Source organism: Gobio gobio, assembly GCF_949357685.1.
Source record: "Gobio gobio genome assembly, chromosome: 14".
In the NCBI taxonomy this organism is placed as follows: domain Eukaryota; kingdom Metazoa; phylum Chordata; class Actinopteri; order Cypriniformes; family Gobionidae; genus Gobio; species Gobio gobio.
In genome coordinates this window covers 45,137,582-45,161,939 of record NC_137107.1, presented here as the reverse complement: position 1 = coordinate 45,161,939, position 24,358 = coordinate 45,137,582, and the positions used below count along the sequence as shown (strand labels likewise).

General features: G+C 37.5%; 1 protein-coding gene across 2 annotated transcripts in view; it reads right to left on the bottom strand.

Moving 5' to 3' along the window:
- dym (dymeclin) overlaps window positions 1–24,358 on the bottom strand; it is a 115,004-nt gene that overhangs the window by 84,153 nt on the left and 6,493 nt on the right. For both annotated transcript variants that reach the window (XM_079834073.1, XM_079834072.1), the window contains exons 3-7: window positions 15,378–15,430; window positions 14,945–15,038; window positions 12,437–12,570; window positions 10,205–10,277; window positions 1,833–1,958 (exon numbers count right to left, since the gene is read on the bottom strand). In XM_079834073.1, the coding sequence (XP_079690199.1) occupies window positions 1,833–1,958; window positions 10,205–10,277; window positions 12,437–12,570; window positions 14,945–15,038; window positions 15,378–15,430 (480 nt within the window). The remainder of the gene's footprint in view (window positions 1–1,832; window positions 1,959–10,204; window positions 10,278–12,436; window positions 12,571–14,944; window positions 15,039–15,377; window positions 15,431–24,358) is intronic.

Genomic DNA, 24,358 nt, shown 5'->3' with positions numbered 1-24,358 from the left:
TTCGCGCGAATCGCGCCGCAGAATGCCATTTCGCGTCTCTGCATTGACTTAACATGTAAATCACTCGCGCGAATCGCGTCCGGTGTGAACGCACCATTAGTGTATTACCAACAGTAACCTTGGAAACGGTGGTCCCAGCTCTTTTTAGGTCATTGACCAGCTCCTCCCGTGTAGTTCTGGGCTGATTTCTCACCTTTCTTAGGATCATTGAGACCCCACGAGGTGAGATCTTGCATGGAGCCCCAGTCCGAGGGAGATTGACAGTCATGTTTAGCTTCTTCCATTTTCTAATGATTGCTCCAACAGTGGACCTTTTTTCACCAAGCTGCTTGGCTAGGAAAGGCTATCCCCGTACCCCTTTCCAGCCTTGTGGAGGTGTACAATTTTGTCTCTAGTGTCATTGGACAGCTCTTTGGTCTTGGTCATGTTAGTAGTTGGATTTTTACTGATTGTATGGGGTGGACAGGTGTCTTTATGCAGCTAACGACCTCAAACAGGTGCATCTAATTTAGGATAATAAATGGAGTGGAGGTGGACATTTTAAAGGCAGACTAACAGGTCTTTGAGGGTCAGAATTCTAGCTGAGAGACAGGTGTTCAAATACTTATTTGCAGCTGTATCATACAAATAAATAGTTAAAAAATCATACACTGTGATTTCTGGATTTTTTTTATTTAGATTATGTCTCTCACAGTGGACATGCACCTACGATGACAATTTCAGACCCCTCCACGATTTCTAAGTGGGAAAACTTAAATAACAAAAAAATACAAACGAAAACAAAATAGCAGGGTGTTCAAATACTTATTTTCCTCACTGTAGATAGACAGACAGACAGAGAGAGCGAGAGAGAGAGAGAGACAGATAGATAGACAGGCAGACAGAGAGAGAGACAGATAGATAGACAGACAGACAAAGAGAGACAGATAGATAGACAGATGACTTTTGACATTTAAAACAGCCGACCACAGTTACATGGTTATTATTAGAACCCAGGAACAGAAAAACAATTTGAAAAGAAAATAATAGGGCATTTTAGAAAATGACTATCATTTTTAGTACATTAGCATAAGAGTCTCTGGGAAGATAAAGAATGTCAAGACAGAACATGAGAATTAAAGAAACATGCAAATGGCTGGAACGCCAAGAGTTTGTGGTTTCTGGAAATTGATGGTATTTTCAATGCTCTTTTGCGTTGTGAAGCGCAGTTAAGGCGCTTGTGTAGCTGGACGTCTTTGCTTTCATGCACTTGCATTGAGTATGTCTCAGTCCTGAAGTCACTCGTGAGGCTTGACGAGTGTTCGTTAACGACCTTAGACATGCAAGCTCAGCTGCAGAGCTGAAGAGCTAACGAGGGAACTTTAAAAGCTCAGTATCACTGGTGCGATGCAAACGAGCCCTCCGGGTGAACTCAAGCAAAGCTCCAGACGAGAGCATCTGGCGAATTAATGAACACCCTCATTTGCATATGAAATGGCAGCGCTTGACAGTCGTCCTTCTGTTAATGCCGGTCAGGGGGCCACATTATCACACTGGGACAAACTTCATAAGAATAAAACACTGCGGTGGGCAACAACTTTTAACTCGTATTGGCTCTGGTTGTTGAGTTAAGAAGTTTATGATGCATCACTGGAACTCTGGATTAATTAGACAAGTCTATTCAGGTATGTAGAGTATCTGAGCCTTACCATTCTAGTTTTGTTACTAGTCTTTCTATATTATCAATCGTATAGTACACAAATGTACACTGAAAAACCTTTGGTGTCAGAAATTGCAAGTCATTTTCACAAATAATTGCAGAAACGGCAAGTATGGTGAACCTTCTTTCTCACCATCGTCCTTTGGTCAGGTAGCCGTAAATAAGCCCCTCCCTCAGAATCTCCTTGTGAAAGAGCTGATAGGACAACAGCACCAGAAGGGTGGTCACAGATTCAAACAGGATGTTGTAGGTGATGTCGCTAAGGAAACAGAGACCGGATAAACATTAATACATACATTTATCTGTTAATAAGACAATCACTGTGATTTACAGTGAATTTGACCATGATCAAGAGGGTTTTACCGTGGTCGAGATTAAATCACTGTAACATAAGGACACCTAAGTATTATTGCAAGTAAGATTGTAAAAGAAACAATAGTTATATTTGTGTGAATCTTTTTATTTGTCAAGAATGTCCGTATGCAAATGTTGTTTGAAAATGTAATTATTAAATGTAAATGTAAATCCGTAAGATTGTAAATAAACAAATTATCAATAAATAGTTATATTTGTGTGAATCTCAGAAAATATATTTCACCCCAAAATTCAAGGGGAAGGAAAAGAAAAGGAAGAATGGAGCGGGAAGGAACAAAAGAATGGAACGGAAGAAAGACAAGGAAAGAAAGGGAAAGGGAAAGGAAAGAAAAGGAAGGAAAAAAGGAAAGTAAAGTAAAAGGAATGGCAGAATGGAGAAGGGAAGGGAAGGGAAGGGAAGGGAAGGGAAGGGAAGGGAAGGGAAGGGAAGGGAAGGGAAGGGAAGGGAAGGGAAGGGAAGGGAAGGGAAGGGAAGGGAAGGGAAGGGAAGGGAAGGGAAGGGAAGGGAAGGGAAGGGAAGGGAAGGGAAGGGAAGGGAAGGGAAGGGAAGGGAAGGGAAGGGAAGGGAAGGGAAGGGAAGGGAAGGGAAGGGAAGGGAAGGGAAGGGAAGGGAAGGGAAGGGAAGGGAAGGGAAGGGAAGGGAAGGGAAGGGAAGGGAAGAACGTAATAACGGAACAGAACAGAAGAGAGGAAAGGAATGGAACAGAAAGGAAGAATGGAGCGGGAAGGAACAAATTAATGGAACAGAAGAAAGACAAGGAAAGAAAGGGAAAGGGAAAGGAAAGAAAAGAAAAGGAAGGAAAAAGGAAAGGAAGAACGTAAGAACAGAACTGAAGAGAAGAAAAAGAAAGGAAAGGAAAGGAAAAGGAATGGCAGAATGGAGAGGGAAGGATCGGAAGAAAGAGAAGGAAAGGATCGGAAGAAAGAGAAGGAAAGGAAACGAAAAGAAAAGAAAGGAAAGGAAAGGAAAAGAAAGGAAACAGAAGTACAGAATAGAAGAACGGAATGTAAGAACAGAAGAAAGGAAAGGAATGGAATAGAATGGAAAGGAATGGAACGGAAGGGAAGAACGTAAGAACAGAACTGAAGAGAAGAAAAGCAAAAGGAATGGCAGAATGGAGAGGGAAGGAATGGAAGAAAGAGAAGGAAAGAGAAGAAAAGAAAAGGAAAGAAAAGAAAAGGAACAGAAGTACAGAATGGAATAACAGAATGGAACAGAAGGGAAGAATGTAATAACGGAACAGAAGAAAGGAAAGGAATGGAACGGAAAGGAAGAACGGAACAAACAAAAGGAAAAACGGAACAAGCAAAGGGAAAAGAAAGAAAAGGAATGGCAGAATAGAGAGGAAAGGAAGAAAGAGAAGGAAAGGAAAGAAAAGGGAAAGAAAAGAAAATAGGAAAGGAAAGAAAAGAAAAGAAAAGAAAAGGGAAAGAAAAGAAAATAGGAAAGGAAAGAAAAGGGAAAGAAAAGAAAATAGGAAAGGAAAGGAAAGAAAAAGAAAATAGGAAAGGAAAAGGAACAGAAGTACAGAATGGAAGAACGGAATGGAGAGGAATGGAATGGAAAGGAATGGAACGGAAGGGAAGAATGTAAGAAGGGAACAGAATAAAGGAAAGGAATGGAACGGAAAGGAAGAACAGAACAAACGAAAGGAAAGAACAGGAAGAACGGAACAAGCAAAATGAAAATAAAGAAAATAAAAGGAATGGCAGAATGGAGAGGGAAGGAAAGGAAGAAAGAGAAGGAATGGAAAGAAATGGAACAGAAAGGAATGGAACTGAAGGGAAGAACGGAACAAAGGAAAGGAAAGAAAAGGAAGAACGGAAGACCAGAAAAATGGAATGGAAGAAAGGAAATAATGCATTATATAATGCATAAAATAAAACATTTTATGAGCATTAAATATTTTGCATTGTGACAGCATTTTCAAAATAAAATGAAAAATTGTGAAATATGAACCAGACAAACCGATCACATTATCATTCATCAAAATCATCCAAATAGTGAAGTCGTACTGCAAAATGAACTCACTGCCCCCTCTCAATTTCAAAACACACACACACACACACACTTACACAACATCAATAGAACAATCTCTCTCTCTCTTTCTATTGTGTCTTGTTTCCTTCCTCCAGATTTCTCACTTCACTTCCACTTCCCAGTGCTGTGAAGTCACTTGGCATGATTCCCTTTCACTTTCTCACACACACACACACACACACACACACACACACACACACACACACACACACACACGTTTACATTCATAATAACATGAAGAGTTTCCTATAAGGATTCTGTTTTTGCAATGGGAACCAACCCCACAAACTGGGCTTATGACACGCTAAATCATACCCAGTTACATTATCTACAACATTACTGTAGTGCTTTCAATTGTTTTATAATAAATTGAATTTTAATAACCAAGACAACTCTTAAAAATCACACAACTGAAATGTGCTTTTGAAAACAAAAACACACTACAAAAAAAAGTAACAAAATACTTTTTCGTTGACTAGTTGAAAAGTTGAAATGAAGAAAATCAGCAGAATTCTGAGGACTAGGTCAAATGTACTAAACTGAGATGACTACTACAAAAACATAACAGGGATGAGGGATGTGTATCTCCATGTTGAGCTGATCATAAATATATGTTGGTCCTTTTTTATATTAAATTACTTATTATTACAACAAAACCACAGACATGAGCAAAATTTTATGAACAGCCTTGCCTCTGTCATGTTTTGTAAAGTTTGAATATTGTCCAAATGACACAAAAAAATTAGTCTCCTTGAGCACCATATATGGAATTTTATCATTGAAAAATTTGCTCCACCTATGGTAAAAAGTCAAAACGGACACAAACATGTGCGTGTTTTTCTATCGGACATGCACAATTATGAATAACAGCCTTAATTTCAGTCAGTCCCTTCTCTTGTCTTGTGAAGTCATGTGTTTATGGTGCATTCATGCGCAGCTCTTTTTCACTATATGCTTTCATTGTATGAAAAAAAAGCAGTGCTAAACATTTTCGTTTGTGTTACACAGAAAAAAAAGAGTGTGGTATGGGCTTGGAACGACGTACGTGATTCTTCATCACCTGATGTTTGTGTCTCTGCAGCTATTTTATTTCTTGTTTTGATCAGTGCGGTAATGTGAACTACAATTCACAATATCCTTCACAGCAGCGTGATAAGAATCCCGTCTCCGGCTACAGAACCAGCGAGTCGGGGATCTGAATGTGACCCGCGCCTGACTTCTTTTGGTCAGCACGTAGCAAGGAAACGAGACAAGCGGCAACAAAAACAGACACGGGACAACAACAGCAGACTGGACTGGGTTACAATACAACAGCTACGCAATCCACTTACACACGGGAGCCAGCAAAAATAACAGGCTTTATGTTCAAAAACCTGCATAAAACTTCCAGTCGTGTTTACGTGACCTTCCTCCTTTTCTCGGGTAGTTCTCAATGCCTTCTGATTCACAAACTCTCAGTAAAAAATGAGTTATTACTGTCATTTAACAGTGGAAACAGCTTTCAGTCTATTGCAACAGACACAGATGTTCAATATTTGCATGAATCTCGTGAAAACATATCCAGGTCACATTTCATCCCAAAATTCAAACCATGATGAATAAACAAACAAAGAAATATTATTTGTATAATTAATAAACAAATCCATTTTACACTGCATAATATGTAATTAAGATATTTTGCATTGTGACAATTTTCAAAATGATGAAATATGACCCAGACAAACTGTTCCCATTGACATTCAATTGAATTTTCAATCTGTTCTGATCAAGATCGTATGTGTGTGAATGTTGTCTGACACGGCTGATCATTTCTTCTCATCGTTTATTAATTTAGCTATTTTGAAGGTACTTTTTTGGCACTTTTGTTGAAAGAAACGGTGTAGAGATGGAAAATAACTGGAGAGAGAGATAGAGTATGAGATCAGGATATAACCTTTGTGTGCTGCTATGATTTGGAGCGAGTGCACTGACTCTGACTTAGGGTTGGGTATCATCTGAATTTTAACGATTCCGATTCTGCTTATCGATTCCAATTCTTATCGATTCACAATTTCGATTCAAATAGGGTAAAAAACACATTTATTACTCGGGTATTATTGGAAAACATTTCATTGTAGCTGAATACCATGAACAGAAGTCAACAGGCTAGCAACTTTTGCAAAAAAGAAAAAGCCTAATATACATTTCAAGCATTATTAAAGAGAAGTAAACACTCTCTAATTAATTAAAAAAGAACAAATAAACAAATTAGCAATTGCACAAATAAATACAATTGAAATGAACATTTTCAGGTAGGTACAAAAAGCTGTAATTAAATGTAAAATAACTGCACTTTATTGATCAATTATATAGCCTATACATTATAAATATAGTTAAAAGTTATTCTGTCTAGAACAGCAAGTGAGTTCTCTCGTCTTTTGTGGTTTGATTAACGTTATCATAGAAACGGCATCAAGAAAATCTGCCGTCAACAACATAACCGACTGTGTTTACAAGAGTATTTTGACATTTTTGTGTGTATTTGTCCATTCGCGTGCTGAAAAAGACGAGGAAGAGAACTCAGTTCATTATCGCGCACTATTCTTCACCATGAGAAGCCGTTCTGTGTGCACGTGTGTGTGTGTGTCTGCAGCACAGAAAACAGTGCACGTCTTTTGTTTGATTAACGTTATCATAGAGACGGCATCAAGAAAATCTGCTGTCAACGACATAACCGACTGTGTTTACAAGAGTATTTTGACATTTTTGTGAGTATTTGTCCATTTGCGTGTGGTGCAAAAAGACGAGGAAGAGAACTCAGTTCATTATCGCGCACTATTCATTCACTATGAGAAGCCGTTCTGTGCGCATGTGTGTGTGTGTGTCTGCAGCACAGGAATGTATGTGTGTGTGTGTGTGTGTGTGCGTGCAGCGGTTAAAAATCACAATGAAATGTGCATACAGTAACCGATAAGCGAAATCGAAATGCACGTTTCTCATCGAATCACCGGTTCTGGGCAATTTGGAACTCAATTTGGTTCTCGATACCCATCCCTACTCTGACTTGATGGATTTAAGAAAGTCTTAGTGAGGAGTTTTCTTTAGAATAACGTGCACTGATGAATCACTGGTTACTTCAGCGATTTAGCATTAAGCTTTGTATCAGTAGAAACCCGGTAGTACATTCAAATTATGGTACTTTTATTTCTGGAAAAAATCCTCTGATAACACCAATATTGTCATTTTGCATCATCGGAGGATTTTTTGGCTAGAGGCTAGAGACTACAGCAAGTATAAGGAGCTGTTCCACATGTTTTCAACTCGCCCATAGGGGAGGGATCTCATTCACAGAATGTAAATGCGCACGGCCGCTCGGCTTGGGCATTCATAACGGAGCGGTGCGGAGCAAAGTGAGTGTTTCAACTTTTCAATGAATTCCTATGAAAGTTAAGCTTCCATAGGCATGATCTGAAAACACGGCAGACTGGACACGCTTCGTGAATGAAAGCCGCGATTACCTCAGCTCTGCTCAACTCTTACTTTGCTCTCGTGATGAATGAAATCTGACTCCTGCTGCGTTTGAGACGTGACTTTCGTTCGGCTCACTCACACTTTATTGAAAAGACACGTTCAGATTTTAATTGTAGTGTCTGTTCTCTAACTGAACAAAATTATTTTATTACTATGAATATCAAAACGACGGTGGGGCGGTGCTGCGGTGGGCAAGTGATAACCGGTAGCCGTGGCTTTGGGAGTGGCCTCATAGGGCAGCGAAGCAAGTGCATTCTGGGAGTTGTTGTCTTTCATCCACATGAGACAAAAATACATTTTCTGTATTTTGGTCTAGAAGGCACCAAATTCAAAAATAATTACACATTTCTACTACATAAATGACCATGTTTAAATACACATTCATCTTCCCAGCACTGAAGTGCCCCTTTAAAGATGTTCAATTCTGCTGTTTGAGCATGGAAAACGTCTGGAAAGCCCCTCCAGCAGGAGTTATTCTCAGTGTCACTGCTTCTGAACACCCTGAAACGTCTCTATTGTTGTCTAGAACAGTGTTTCCCAACCTTTTTTTTGCCACGGCACACCACTACATAAAAATTGCACAAACAAAACTGCTTCAAATGGAATATTAAAAGTAGATATTATTTTAAAAGTAGTACTCACGTTTAATGTGAAACTTGAGTTTAAGTCAGATAAGAACACAATCAGGTTATATGGCTAATATGATTTTCGTGATGATAAAACAACAAATTTACATATTGTCGCTGTCGGGCGGAAACCTCGTATTTAATTGTCGAAGTTGGTATTGCTGCTTTATTTAACTATGGTCAGACAATTGCATGGGTCATTATAATATAAAAATGTTATGAAAATCAAGCTCAAATGGAGTTACAAGGTTTTTGACGAGCGAATGACACCTATATTTTGACTGTCACATCTGAGGCAATAAGTGCATTGCATTACATTTTCATCAACGTACAGGTTATAAAGTTTATTGTAGCTATATGGTTCGTATTGTTGAAATCTCATGATCAAAATCTCAATATAAATGATGAAAGCGCTATGCACAGGATATTTAAACCAGTATATTTTCTTCAACTAGATGGCAAACGCCAAACTAAAAGCTTATTCCCACCAGGACAATTATAGTGCACGTGTTTATCGCCAAAGTTTAACACCTCGAGGCTCAACAAAGGGCGCCAATGTGAGTATGCACACCAACGAGCAAAGTGCCTCGGGTTCGTTTTTTGGTTTGACGCGCCGCGTTAAAAACTGGCTGACCAATGAGATTGCTGCTTTTGTTCACGTGCCTGGAGCTGCTGAAGTTACAGTAAAACACGACTTGGTGTCGCTCAAGCACAAAACGGTCTTGCCAAGCACACATTGACAAAGAAGATGCACTGAGGCAAGATGAATGTAGAGCTGCTGGTCCTTTGGTGTCTGAATACAAAGAACTTCATGACAAAAAAGAGGGAATTGTTATGGAGAGGAATTTGATAAGGGCAGGACTTCCCAAACATGCGGTTGATCAATCACAGCACACTGGAAACACACCCTTTTCAGAAGGAGGGGCTTCATAGAGACAATTTGGAACCAGTTCTGAACTAAACAAAGAGTTACTGACAGACTGGGAAGAGAGGAGCTGCAACAATGACAAAATATGAGAAAAATAATGTGCTTTTTGAACATTTAAGCATGGAAACCTGTTCTAGTAGAGCCCAAAAAGGACCTTTGTAAAATAGGTCTCCTTTAATAAGATCACAAATGTGTTTGGTTTAATAATAAATAAGGCATTTTAAGGACTGAACAGTGAGATACACACTCACACACATCCATCATCATGATCAGCGTAATACGGTTCTCATTATAGACTGGGTGGAACACAAGGACACTCTAAAACATGACAAAACAGATTTACATTCAGAGCGGATAAATCTGTCCGTCTATTGAATACATAAAAACACACACAAACACTGGAGACATACAGGAGGAGAGCTGAATAATGCAGTGGCGGTGTGGTTATCTGTGTATGGGCTCTCTACAAAGATTTACAGATGTGTGTGCGAAGGGCGTCACTCAATAAATCATGATTTCATGCATGAAGGTGTCCTCCACTCAGGTGTGTAAATGACAGCGGGTCACACAGAGGTCTGATGAGACACACTCATGGAAAAACACGTAAAGGGAGCGTGTAAAAATACAGGAGCAAAATGTCACGCTTTTAAGAAGCTCATGGTTTTACGTTTTGATTTACGTTTATTACTGTGAAGCTGCTTTGAAACAATCTGTATTGTATTAAGCGCGCTATATAAATAAAGGTCAGATGGCATGATTATGTTTGGCAGCATGAACAGTCCTACTTTTTAAATTCTTGAACTTCATGAAAAGATATTTGTGTGTATAAATAATGACAGTGACACCTCATTGTTTGAGTCAGAGTTGACCTTCACACGCTGTACGTGAGAGACCCGTCATATATCATGACAATAACACACGCACACACCTCCCTCTCACACTGAGACACACTTTATCACTTATTATTTGCAAGACAGAGAAATCCAGAACAAAACAAACACACACAGTTCTTCGTCGGTACTCACAGAAGCGGCACTTCAACGATGAGATGCACCAAATTACAGACCAGCTCCTCCAGAAGATCCTCACAGATGGAGTCTGTTAACACACACACACACACACACACACACACATCACGGTCAGGTCAGAGACGGGAATGCTGACACATCAGCAACGTAAATATAGTCTGTGAAAAGTTTCTTTAGGTCACTGGTTCTGTATGGCGCTCATTCTGATTGGTCAGAGATGACATTTATGCTCATTTGGCTAAGGGTTGTGACACATCAAACTGAGAAGCTGTCAGGCTGGACAGACAGACACAAATACCATAAATGCGCTAGTGCTGAAAAGGCGCTTTTATTTTGCCCTTCGGCCATTATTATTGATAAGTACGCTGGAGAGATGACAGGAAATGTGCAGGAAAAGAAGAGGGAACAGGATCAGGAAATGACCCGAGCCAGTCTCAAACTAGCATGACATACATGAAGTAAATGTGTCTTGCTGTGATGCTGAAACAGAAATGTGTGTCGTGGTTATTAACAAAAACTATTAAAAACATTGTGTTTTTTTAAAATAAAGAAATAAAATATATATATATTAGATTAAAAACTTGAACTAAATAAAAATGAGAAATGTCTTGGAAACTAACTGAAATGAGTTCAAGTACTAAAATTATTATTAATTATTAACTAGAAATGAATCAAATTTAAAAAATGTAATACAAAAATAAATGAAACCTAAATATTAATATTAATATAAAAACGTATAAAATGACATGTACATTATAAAATTGAAAAAAATTAAAAAACAAAATATTTAAATAAAATTTAAAAAATTAACATGATAACTGAAAATATAAAAATAATAGACATATCCTAATATTAATACAATGTGGGAAATGTGTGTCAGGGATATTAACAAAAACAAAAACTATAAATAAAGAAATAAAATATAAATATTAGATAAAATACTTAAACTAAACAAAAATGAGAAACTAACTGAAATGAGTTTAAGTGCTAAAATTATTATAAATTGTTAACCAGAAATGAATAAAAATGTAGACTTCAATAAAAAATGTATTAAACCTAAATAGTAATATTAATATAAAAATGTATAAAATGACAAAAGCACATCATAAAATTACTAAAAATTAAAAAAGAATACATTTAATAAATGGAAAAATAAATTAACACGATAACTGAAAATAAAAAAATAATAGGTCATTCAAATTATTAATAAAAACTGTAATAGTATATAAATAATACTAAAATAACACTGTGTGTGTTTGATAATGGACATCAGATATTTTAGTGCTAGTCTGGAGTAATTATAACTAGCTTCATCGAAAGGCAGATCAATATATTCAGCTATACATTATGGACACAGTCTCTTTCATCCTGGAACATTTAGAAATATAAACAGATATATAAATACATAACAAATAAATAATGTTTTTTTTATTTCAAAAGTAAGCTTTCATATAGGTGTAGTGTTAGCTGTTTGCTTTACAATTTTTTTAACATTAACTACATTAGCTAACATGAACAAACAACAAAAAATAATGCTTTCAAACTAGCATTTATTAATATTAGTTCATGTTCATTTCATGAATGAACTATTGTATTTTCATTAACATTAACAAAGATTATGTATTAACCAAACAATTGTGGTAAAGCGTTATTAAAACAAAAATAGAAATCTATTGTAAGTTCTTATTTAGGTAACTGGGTAAAAATCTATTTGTGTGTGCGGGTACTGGTTTGACTATATTTGTGAGTGTCAAAAATACTTAAACATGTCAAAAACTGATTTATGCGGATATTTGAAATTACTATAGTGAAGCCAATTAATGTGTGTGTGTGTGTGTGTGTGTGTGTGTGTGTGTGTGTGTGTGTGTGTGTGTGTGTGTGTGTGGACTGGTAATCCCTACGTTATGGGGACAAAATGTCCCCACAAAGATGGCAATATCCGAAATCCTCGTCCTTGTGGGGACATTTTTTGGTCCCCATGAGGAAAACATCTTATAAATCAGACTAAGTGATGTTTTTTGAAAATGTAAAAATGCAGAATGTCTCCTGTGATGGGTAGGTTTAGGGGTAGGGGCAGTGTAGGGGGATAGAATTTACGGTTTGTACGGTATAAAAACCATTACGCCTATGGAAAGTCCCCATAAAACATGAAAACCCAACGTGTGTGTGTGTGTGTGTGTGTGTGTGTGTGTGTGTGTGTGTGTGTGAGAGAGAGAGAGAGAGATATACCGTAGGTTCCTGGCTCCCTCTCCTGGTAGGAGAACTGTAAGTGCAGCTCTTCTTCGCTCATCTCCCTGATGAAGACCTTCAGCAAACAGCGCACCAGAAACAAAGCATTATGGGCCTGCCAGATGAATAACTGACTAGAGGGAGAGAGAAAGAGAAAGAGAGAGAGTCATAGATAATTATTGACCTACAGCAGCCTGTGAACTGTGGCTTGACCCTGTCAGTGGTTTTGGATCATCCTTGACTAAACCAACACACACACACACACAGGCTGTCAGGCGGCTGTAGTGGTTACTATATCATTACAAGTTCATACACTGAGAAACAGCTCACATATGCAGCGATCACATCAGCTGACCCTGGATCAAATGTGTGACTGAGGGTTTGATCTCTGCATAGTTCAGATCAGAGCACATCATAAATATTCTCTCAGAGGATCACAGTGAGACAAGTTCACATGCACGCGCTGTAGGAGCGCTGGGTCACTCCCTGCTCGGGTCGGGATTTATGCTACAGTAACACTTTGAGCACAAACATCAGCTCTGGTGGTATGTGTCTGTGTGTGTGTGTATGTATATATGATGCTGTGGCCTGCACCGCTGTTATTCCCATGGGAAAAAAACATCACAAAAAGCTTCATCAAAAACATCTCAGCGGTACCGTCCTGAGTGATTAGTTAAAGTGTCCTAAATGTCGTGGAAAAGCCTGTGTGGGAAAATACTTTTTTTTTTTATATATATTTCTCAACAAAAAAAAAAAAATCTCAGCCAATTTCACACACAAGGTGTTAGTATATACTATACTAGAGGATCTTTACTTGCCTACAATTCAGAGAGTAATGATTTGATTATAAAACGATTCGATTACAGTTCTGAGAGTAACGATTCGATTATAAAACGGTTCGATTACAATTCAGAGAGTAACGATTCGATTTGATTTTAAAACAATTTGCTTATAGTTCAGAGAGCAACGATTTGACTCGATTATAAAATGATTCGATTACAATTCAGAGAGTAATGATTTGATTCTATTCTAAAATTATTCGATTACAATTCAGTAAGTAACGATTCGATTTGGTTATGAAATGATTCGATTACAGTTCAGAGAGCACCGATTCGACTCAATTATAAAATTATTTGATCACAATTCAGAGAGTAACGATTCGATTCGATTATAATTCAGAGAGCAGCGATTCAATTTGATTATAAAACAATTTGATTACAGTTCAGAGAGTAACTATTCGATTATAAAACGATTCGATTTCAGTTCAGAAAGCAACATTCGACTCGATTGTAAAACGTTTCGATTACAGTTCAGAGAGCAAAGATCCGACTCGATTATAAAATGATTCGATTACAATTCAGAGAATAATGATTTGATTATAAAACGATTCGATTACAATTCAGTAAGTAACGATTCGTTTTGATTATAAAAACGATTCGATTACAGTTCAGAGAGCAACGATTCGATTATAAAATAGCTTGATTACAATTCAGTAAGTAACGATTCGATTACAAAACGATTAGATTACAGTTCAGAGAGCAACGATTCGATTATAAAATAGCTTGATTACAATTCAGTAAGTAACGATTCGATTACAAAACGATTAGATTACAGTTCAGAAAGCAACATTCGACTCGATTGTAAAACGTTTCGATTACAGTTCAGAGAGCAAAGATCCGACTCGATTATAAAACAATTCGATTACAATTCAGTAAGTAACGATTCGTTTTGATTATAAAAACGATTCGATTACAGATCAGAGAGCAACGATTCGATTATAAAATAGCTTGATTACAATTCAGTAAGTAACGATTCGATTACAAAACGATTAGATTACAGTTCAGAGAGCAATGATTCGACTCAATTATAAAACGATTCGATTACAATTCAGAGAGTAACAAATCGATTCGATTATAAACCGATTCAATTACAATTCAGAGTAACAATTCGATTCGATTACAGTTCAGAGAGTAACGATTCTATAATAATACGATTAATTTACAATTCAGAGAGTAACGATTAGATTCGATTATAAAACGATTTGATCCAATTATAAAAAATTCTCGGTGCATCTTTTCCTCCAATTCTTTTAAAAATAAAAAATGATATGAATAAATCACAATATATAGGATATAAAAGGATTTATTTGTTATTTAAGATTTGTAACAATAACTTTCTGTAGATTTCTCTTATATGAAGGGTCTCTTTGTCTGTTACGGTCTGTTTTTAATGATTGAAAAACTATAATAAAATAATATTAAAAAAAGATTGAGAGACAGCAGGAGGTTTATTATATTATGACCTAATGCATGGAGCCAATACAATGTTACTCAACATCAGATTTTACGTTTACTTCAGGCATAACTGACTGGTATCGGTGAATCCCTATCAGTTTTCATGCAATGGGTTTTGGATACTAGGTGTCTTCATATTATTCATTGTTTATGAATATTTAAAACTACATACAACTCTTACATGCACACATTAGTCGAGACGTATCTCACTTACTCTTGGCATTCTGTGGAAATCTTCAGTTCTTTGGTTCTGCTGAGAAAGACTCTCACCAACGCCCCAAAGTTCCCGGACCTGGGGTTGTTCTGAACTATAAAGGGCCGAGACAGATGATCAAAAACACAAAACATCATTTCCCATCTGTAGGTTGTTTATGATAAGTGCTACTAAACCAGATCAACAGAATGCATTAAGGATCCTTGTGATTTAGTGGTAAAAACGAGTCAATAAACGCAATAAATTACATACAGTACATCATAAAAGCAGAGTTGACTTGGGATCGGTAATCATTTGAATGGTGTGGCTGCGCACACAGACCCAAATTACAGAGCTTTATTTCACAGTACAGTGGGTTTGAAATCAGTGTGTGTCTCTTTGTACAGACGGCTGTAATGAAATGGCAGTAAATTACTCATACAAACACACATACTCAGAGTCTTAGCCAGCGGGACGACAGCCTCCTCCAGGAGTTTAGCATCAGCACTGCAAATACAGAGAGAGGTCATCGTCATATGAGAGAAATATCAAGCCAGTGTTTTACAATGAATTTAACATGGTCAATGCACGTCATGAAGTGTTGCAGTAAAATCTTAAAGGGAAAGCAATGATAAAGGAAATCAATGTTCAATACATAATGAATAATATTGACAATAGACATTTAACTAAACAAAACAGGTTTTCTAACTGTAGGTTGCATGCTTGCAAAATGTAGGGCAGAGATATATTTTACAGTGTTGGTCACTAAAAGTAGTTGAGTGAAAATAATTGTTTGCTTACTGCAATGAATAAGTAAATACTGCAATTACGGTCAGAAATCACCATTTTAAAAAGGGGTGGTTGATTGCCCCTTTTTACAAGATGTAAAATAAGTCTCTGATGTGCCCAGAGTGTGTATGTGAAGTTTTAGCTCAAAATACCACACAGATAATTTTTTATAGCATGTTAAAATTGTCACTTTTTGAGGGTGAGCAAAAACATGCCGTTTTTGTGTTTTTCCCTTTAAATGCAAGTGAGCTGCTGCTTTATAAAAGTGGGCGGAGCTTCAAGAGCTCATGTTAGCAGCTCCAATTACGTCACGCAGACACACACTGAAAATATCAGAAACTGTTCAGCCTTTTATGTTCAAACTGGAGTCGGACAATGATGGAGAGACTCAAGAAGTGACAACATGTACAATGAGATGGGCGTTTCTGATTGGTCAGTTGATGAATTAATGTAGCTGATGTGGAGTTAACTATCTTCAAGTCATTAATTAGCATACTCGTCATGATCACCCCTTTTGTTGCATGTTCCCAGGCCAGGCCAGGGGCGGGGTTTATGTAAATGTCAGGGTTAGTGATGTCACTTAACCCGGAAGGAAGCTTGTGTAGTTCCTACCAGCCGTTTGTTGCAGTCCTTAAAAAGCAATTTCTTTAAAAGAAATTATCTCCCTTTGCTTTGAACTTTGAGCGTTGTAACTTTGCCGATGTTGTTTATGCACAAACAGCAACACTACACACTAAAGTTTAAAAAGTGAAATCATAAATCAACCACCCCTTTAAGATCCAGACATATAAAATGACTGAGGGTGCGTCTCAATAAGCTCCCTAGTTCAGTAGTCAGGGCACAGATCAGGGACAGGGAGTCAGCCATTTTAAGGGCCGTTTCAATCTCATAATCCTTCCCGCGCACTGAAACGTTCGCTCCCTAAAAAGTGTCAAAATGCACAGCAAAACTCTGTGCATCGATGATCACTATGGCTGAATCCGAAATCGCCCCCTATACCCTTAAATAGGACAGTTTTTGAGGGGACAGCCATTTGTAGTGGTGTCCGAAACCATAGTGGACGTTATTGAGTGCACTTCTTCTATCCCACATTGCACCGCGATAACGAGTGTACAGCCGATGTACACACAACGGATGTCTGAATTCACTCACTTGTTTTCATTCACTCCTTCAAGTGAACTGTATTAGTGGACTAAAGTAGGGAATAGTGAATGATCTCGGATTCAGCCTATGCTCCCTTAACGGAAGGCTAGAGAATACCCATAATGCACAGGGTCGCACTAATGTGGCTACAGGTATAAATTACTTTTTAATTGAGTATTAAATGGTTTAATTAAGGTTTCCACATAGTTTCCACATGACAGAGTTATGAATCTTTTCATTAATACTGGAGCAAGCACAAACTATGCAAAAGAGGGCAGCCCTTCAGGTGACCGTTTTCATTCACTCCCTCAATTGAACTATATTAGTGGACTAATGTAGGGAATAGGGAATAGTGAATGAGGGCATAGGGGGTGATTTTGAACACAGCACTAGTTTTCATACTATACTGAATTTGTTAAATATGTTCAACTATTGCTAATAACATTACACATCAAAAACATGGGATTTGTGTCTTATGACATGAAACATAAAAGTGCACTCTGATCATGCAAAGTGGCTTTAATCATATTTGAGCAAACACTGAATATTGCAGAACAACATGTCTATCACAATGAACATGAACATTTTCTACAAAAGAAAGAGATGCGGAGATGTGGGATTCTCTGGCTCCCTCTGGTGTCCATCCCTCATATAACCTCCAAAGCAAAAGATGAACTAACACATCCACCTGAGCATGACGACCACACACACACACACACACACACACACACACACACACACACACACACACACACACACACACACACACACACACACACACACACACACACACACACACACACACACACACACACACACACACACACACACACACACACACACACACACACACACACACACACACACACACACACACACACACACACACACACACACACACACACACACACACACACACAAACTGGTAAAAGTGCAATCAGATACTGTACTTTAGCAGTTAACTATAAAAGTAAAAATGCTGAATATATAATGGGAAAGACATACTGAGTATAACAGATTCAGAAAACAACCCGTCATCACTCATCAATAAACACAGCAGAAACGTCATCTTCGCTCAGCTGGTATTGTATAGTTGTTGTGTTTCTGTTGTTTTGTCAGCTCACAGTACAGCGCAAGTGCGAGTTTGCTTCTGTTTTGTTAAAGAAATTTGAAGTGGGAGTGTGTTTGTGTTGGTCTAAAGTGGTTATATAAAGGTGCAAATTCTTCTTGCTCTTTTTAAAGTTTTGAGTTTGATCAATTGAAAAAACACTGCTTCTCAACCAGGGGGCCTCAGCAAACTTCCAACAGGATGACTTAAAATTATTAGTAGTAATAATATACTCAAACAATCTAACTTAATATCTAACATCCAAACCAAGATGTAAATTAAAAACACATTTCTTAATTTTTTTAAAGAAATATTTCATATTCCTTTAGTTGTTTTTTTAAGAAATCACAAAATGAATTGTAGTTAATTTACCTATGCCGACACAACCAGTTTCTGTTAATATGTTATAGTTAATTATGAATAATTTTAGTTATAGTTCTGTTGATATTATATAGGGAAACTTTGAATATTGTATTGGACATTAGGGGGCCTTTAGGTCAAAAAGTTTGAGAACCACAATACAAAACCAGTCCTCATAGACCATTTATTTAAAATAAACTGCAAAAAAACAACTCGTTCAGAATTGATCAATATTCCTTCACTATTGTGAGCTGAGCACTAGGGCTGGGAAACACAGAGAAGCTAATAAACCATCATCTTAACACTAATGAGACCAGGAAGGATCGTGAAACTAGTCTAATCACACTAATGCTGCGTCCCAATTCGCATACTATCTGTACTAAATAGTATTCGGAAATAGAATTAGTACATCCCAAATCGTAGTATGTTGAAAAGAGTATTCCAAAAGATTCCCGGATGGTTTACTATTTCCGGTCAGAATTATAAGTGCAGATCGACGCACACTCTAACGGCTGATATTGCCCACAATCCATTGCGAGTTGTACCGAGGATTCGATTAGAACTACAAACGTGGATAAAAAAGTGTTAAAAACTACAAACATGATGGATGTGTGAGTCTGACGGTTAAGTAGAGAGGATTAGATAAAGGGGTAGAGTGAGCAATTATCAGTATTTAACCTGACGAAAAGATATTTATTCAATGTGATCCTCATTATATTTCACCAGCAGCAGCACCACCGTGAACTTTCGTAATGATACGTTTGGCCATTACCTTTTAAATGCATCATTATATTTAAACTGCAAACACATGAGAGGAGTCTCTGCATTAAAGACCCACGAATGGCAGATCAACGTGCTGCTACATTTCTGTCCGATACGGTAGGAAATTAAATTGAATGTGGAGGATTTTAACTGTGACGATGATTGACAGGGCAGTTTAAACAGTGACGGGATACACGTAACTAAGCAACAGAGTCCGTTATAGATAACGAAGTAGTATGTCCTAAAGCTTGCATACTCTTCTGCTACACATTCAAAAGTATGTATCACAAAAAGAGTACATGCTTTTAGGTCGTAGTATAAGTAGGCGAATTGTTTGGGACGCAGCTTAAGTGTTAGGAAACTTAATGGTGAAATAGGCCCTGGTATTAAGATGCGGTTTGGTCAATCGGATCACAAGTGGACAACACTAAACACAGGTGTAAACGGGGTGTAGAACGTTTTGAGCTCTTCCACTTTCGACCACTTCCAGAGATAGTCGAAAACGCATTCGAATGTGTTTGAACAGCCACAAAAGACCGTCTACTCCCCACCCACTGACCTAATGTGTAAATATTATGGGAAGCGCGCTAGCCAAATGGGATCGGTACCAGGTACAATTACCAATTGTACAAAAGGTACAACCAACTAACAATTTGGTCGCACCCTTGTTTTTATATTAATCATAATGACCTTGCATGTTGATGAATCATTCTCTTGATTTATATATGCTGGTTTTGCATTGGTGTAAAGCGTGACATGACTAAAAGCTTGATATTTGCTAAATATTTTAATCTGAACTGCTTCCAGCAAGTATAAATTGAAAAGAAAACATTACTAAAATATATTCACACATAACATATATAACAAAAGTATTATTCTTGGTGTTGTTACTTTGTTAAAGTATTTTTCCATGACGACTAGTCATGCTTGTCACGTGACTAGGGATGAAACGATTACCGGTTTCACGATAAAATTAGTAATATCATATAAAATTTAATTATCATTAAAACCGCGTGTGATTATCACGATTGGGAAAACTCGCGGTAAATCTTGTCCAGTCAGCGTCAGTCTAGCGCAGCACCGCTGCTTTTAGAATGAGAAGAAATGGCAGAAGGCAGTGACAGCACCGGGAGATTTTTCAGCCTTCTAAAAGGACCAAATCTGAGGTGTGGTCATATTTTGGCTTTTACAAAAGTCCTGAGGGAAACTTAATCGAAGATGGTCACCTGTCTGCAGAACATGCCAGAAGAAAGTCGCTGTAATAGGGGGAAACACTTCAAAACTACGAACGCAAGGCAAGTGGACTTCGACCTCAATACCAAAACTACGTCTGGGAAATAATAACGTGAAGCGAACAAACAAATTCAGTCAAGACTAGGGTGACATTTAAGGGATAATAATCAGGGCTTGACATTAACAACCGCCATTTTCGGGTGTAACGTTAACGTTATTTCGGCTGCACACTAGCTACTCTGGCAGTTGAACTTATTATAGTCTTCTCAAAAGCTATCGGTTATAATCCCGTTGCGCAGTATAACCACTTACACGTGTTTCTATTGAGTTTATGAATGCAATGTCTCATAATCAGAAGCGTTCAGATTAGCCAGAGTTTTGTTCAGAGCGCGCGCCGCTCTCACACGCTCAAATCTGCACTAAAAGCGGAGATAAACGTGCGTTGTATGCAGGAGATTCATTCATCATACAGTGGTTGACTGTTTTTGTTCCATTTCAGCAGCGAAAATGGTTTAAACAAACACAGCAGAACCACAGCGCATCTGATATGACTGGCATAACGCAGGCGAATTTAGGGACCGTCTCTAAAGTTACATACAACATCGGTAACGTTATACACGTTTCTAACTTCAATAGCATTTGAAGAGAATGAGTCATAAAACTGGCTGTAAAGTGATCATCTAGGTGTCAGGTATGATGCACACATTTTGATATTTAATAAAATAAACTGTCAAATCATATGGAAATATGGATATGCATTATTTCACTAGGAGACTGTTTGGGCTCTTACACAAAATAGTATGCTAGATTTAAATGCATCATTGCTGAACACTAATGAGAATATTGCTTGAGAATATATTTACAGAGATAATATTAGAGATTATTTTTACGACAAATTATTATTATTTATGTGCGTTGCTATTGACGACAGCCATTATAAGGAAGGAAATCCCACAGAATAGAATCTAGCTTAAAAAAGTGCATAGAGCTGCTTGATGTATTTGTTGGTTGTTGATTTTAAAATATAAAACTTGTTGAAATGTTTTAAGTGTGTGCATCTGTTCTTTTGAACACTTTCATCTTGTTTGAACAAAACCGTGATAATATTGATAACCGTGATAATTTGGGTCAATATAATCGTGATGTGAAATTTCCATACCGTTTCATCCCTACACGTGACACACCACAGCCACAATATAGCGCTGTATGGCAGAACTATCGCTTTTATTTCCTTTTTCCTTTTTTTATTCAAAATATTCACAAATTTGCTGGCTGTGTGACTACCTGATATTCAGATTCTCAAATACATGCAAGTGAACGTGTTTCGTTGTTGAAAACTATAATAATCATGTTAGTTGATCTATTATGCGTGATGGGCGTCGCCAGATTTACAACACGTCAATTCATCCACTTCTCCTGAAATGCATGAAAGTAAGTGGCTGGTAAAGTGGGAGAAGAATAGATTAAACTTTATAGTTACTTACACAATGTGTATCTGATATGAATAGATCACGTCTTCAATGGATTATTGCCGCTTCCATAGACATCACTGTGTATTTTACAAACTATAAATGTATTGTTTTGCAAGTACTTGTTTGTTTAAATGTGTGAATTGTAAAATAAACCTTATGAGGTTGCGAACACTGAATAGTTTATAATAGCATTACATGACACGCGATAAAAGGTATCTTTTCCATGTTAATTAGCGTTTTTGTCCTAACCAGCCGCGACGGTGGCAAGCAATGATTCTATTTTAGAAAGATTCTTTTCGCAAGTCATTTTTAGTAATGTTGAAATGGTGTAAAACAATGGTTCTCAAACTTTTTATACCAAGTAACACCTCAGAAAATATTTTGCTCTCCAAGTACCACCATAATGACCAACATTAAAATACAGTAGCGTAGTAGGCCGAACTATTCAGCTACAGCTCAGCACAGTTCAAAAACGAGGCAGTTTATTCCTAATAAGAATATTTATTGTTGTCAGTCACTTTTTTTCATTGTAAATTTTCATTGTTTTTCATTTTTTTCACAGTGATTTTTCACGTGATCATTAACACTGCACTGTGCTTACATACAGGTAAATAAAATAACTAAATAATGATTAAATTAAAATGTGTTGTAAGGTTAAATGAAAACTTTACTGTACTTAAATGTAAAAAACTTTCAAATGAAGATTAAAATAAAATGTATTGTTTTAACATTAATTTCCATTTAAAGTCCCTGTAAAGTCAAAATTGTCATACCACAGAAAAACTTATTATTACTTATTAAAACTTGTTATTAACCACCCAGACAAATTTGAATGATAAAAAAAAGCGACAAGCAAAATCTTGAAAAAATAAGCAGCATTCTCTGCTCTCAAACACTGGGGACGTGAGACTGAAACTAGGGTGACCACCATCAAACAAACCAAATGTGGGACAATTACTAAGTTTGTGTGGGACAATGTGGGACATGTTACCGACACTAAAACATAACCTGAAACTGTTACACAATGTCTATGTAACTTAATAAAAACATATGTAGGCCTATTCTGCCTTTCAGATGATAAAAATACTTTGTTCTTTAGTCCCTTCCAGAAAACACCATTACATCAATGTAACATTGTACATGTCATTTAAATTCAACATCACTGAGCCCAAAGGCAGCAGGCATCAGATCTGACCAAGTCCAATAATGAACAATTAAAATATAAAGCAACATGAAATTAGTTCATTGACAGTCTTATATATTATATTATATATTAAGAATATAACCAATTTACCGAATTATCCATTCGTTTTCTACATGGAACAATTCACCGCTCCACATTTTGATTGACAGCCGTCACAACCTACTAGTGACCGTGTTTACTCCTTTCTTTTCAACCATTGGATAGGATTTTAAAAACGGCTGTTGTATTTGTGAAAGGCGGGATGTTACGTCTGACGAAGCGCTGTTAAATATGTCTAGGTGAAAAACGATGTGGCAAAAAGAATAAATGAATTGCTTTCTTAAAAAGGCAAAAGACTGCATGCATGTTTTCTTAATATGATAATTAAAACCCAACAGACTGATGAAAATGCGGGACATTTTCTCAATATGCGACGTGCGGGACAAGGGGTGAAAATGCTGTGCGGTACAACGCAAAGCGGGACAGGTGGTCACCCTAGCTGAAACCACGCCCACTCGCGGGAAAGCTGCAGACAAGCACACAAGACAACACTGGTGGGCACGTACTGCCAACAATGGCACCAGATGTTGGCGGGACGGGAGGATAAAGGCCGGGCGGGAGATAGTCGTTTCGGACCCATTCTGTAGTGGATTATCAGTGAATCCCAGTTGTTTCGGATGAAAGTTTGTAAAACTATCCGGTGTAAAACAATCACTGCAGAGGCAGGTGTTGGTGGTGATCAAGGTAGCTGTTCACAAAATGTATCCTCTTCTTGATATAATTAATTTTTGTTTCATAAGCTGATTTGTAATTTATCACAACTAGGTAATATGCATTTACGCGACGAAGGCATAACTAGATAGCTGTAGGCTGTAGTAACTAAACTTACGGTAGTGACAGTAACTCGCGATAGTGCAGGCAAACTGATGTGAATGTGCTCTAGTTATTATAGTGTTAGGGGAGAGGCCAGGCTCAGTGGCTCCAGAGCGTCATCGAGCCACTGTTTTAGTACTAAACAGTTCACAGTCTTTGTAACGTGTTTCAGCAATACTTTTAAAAACAAATTTAAGAATTCCCTTTACAGGGACTTTAATTTAGTGATTCCTGTGCGTACCACTAGAAGGAGCCCGAGTACCACAAGTGGTACGCGTACCACACTTTGAGAACTACTGGTGTAATATTTGTGAATTTGCCTATGTAGGCTACTCATCCATTTCCTTGCGAGTGACGTCAAGATTAATCTCTGGTGCCGTACACTTGCAGCGAGCGCCCGCCCACGCGCTGCTCTGATTGGCTGTGGTTTTTGATTGATTTGTCGTATCTTGTAGTCGCGTTGCGTCTGGTGTGGACAGACAAGCTGTTTGTCGCTGGAATCTTGTCGCGTC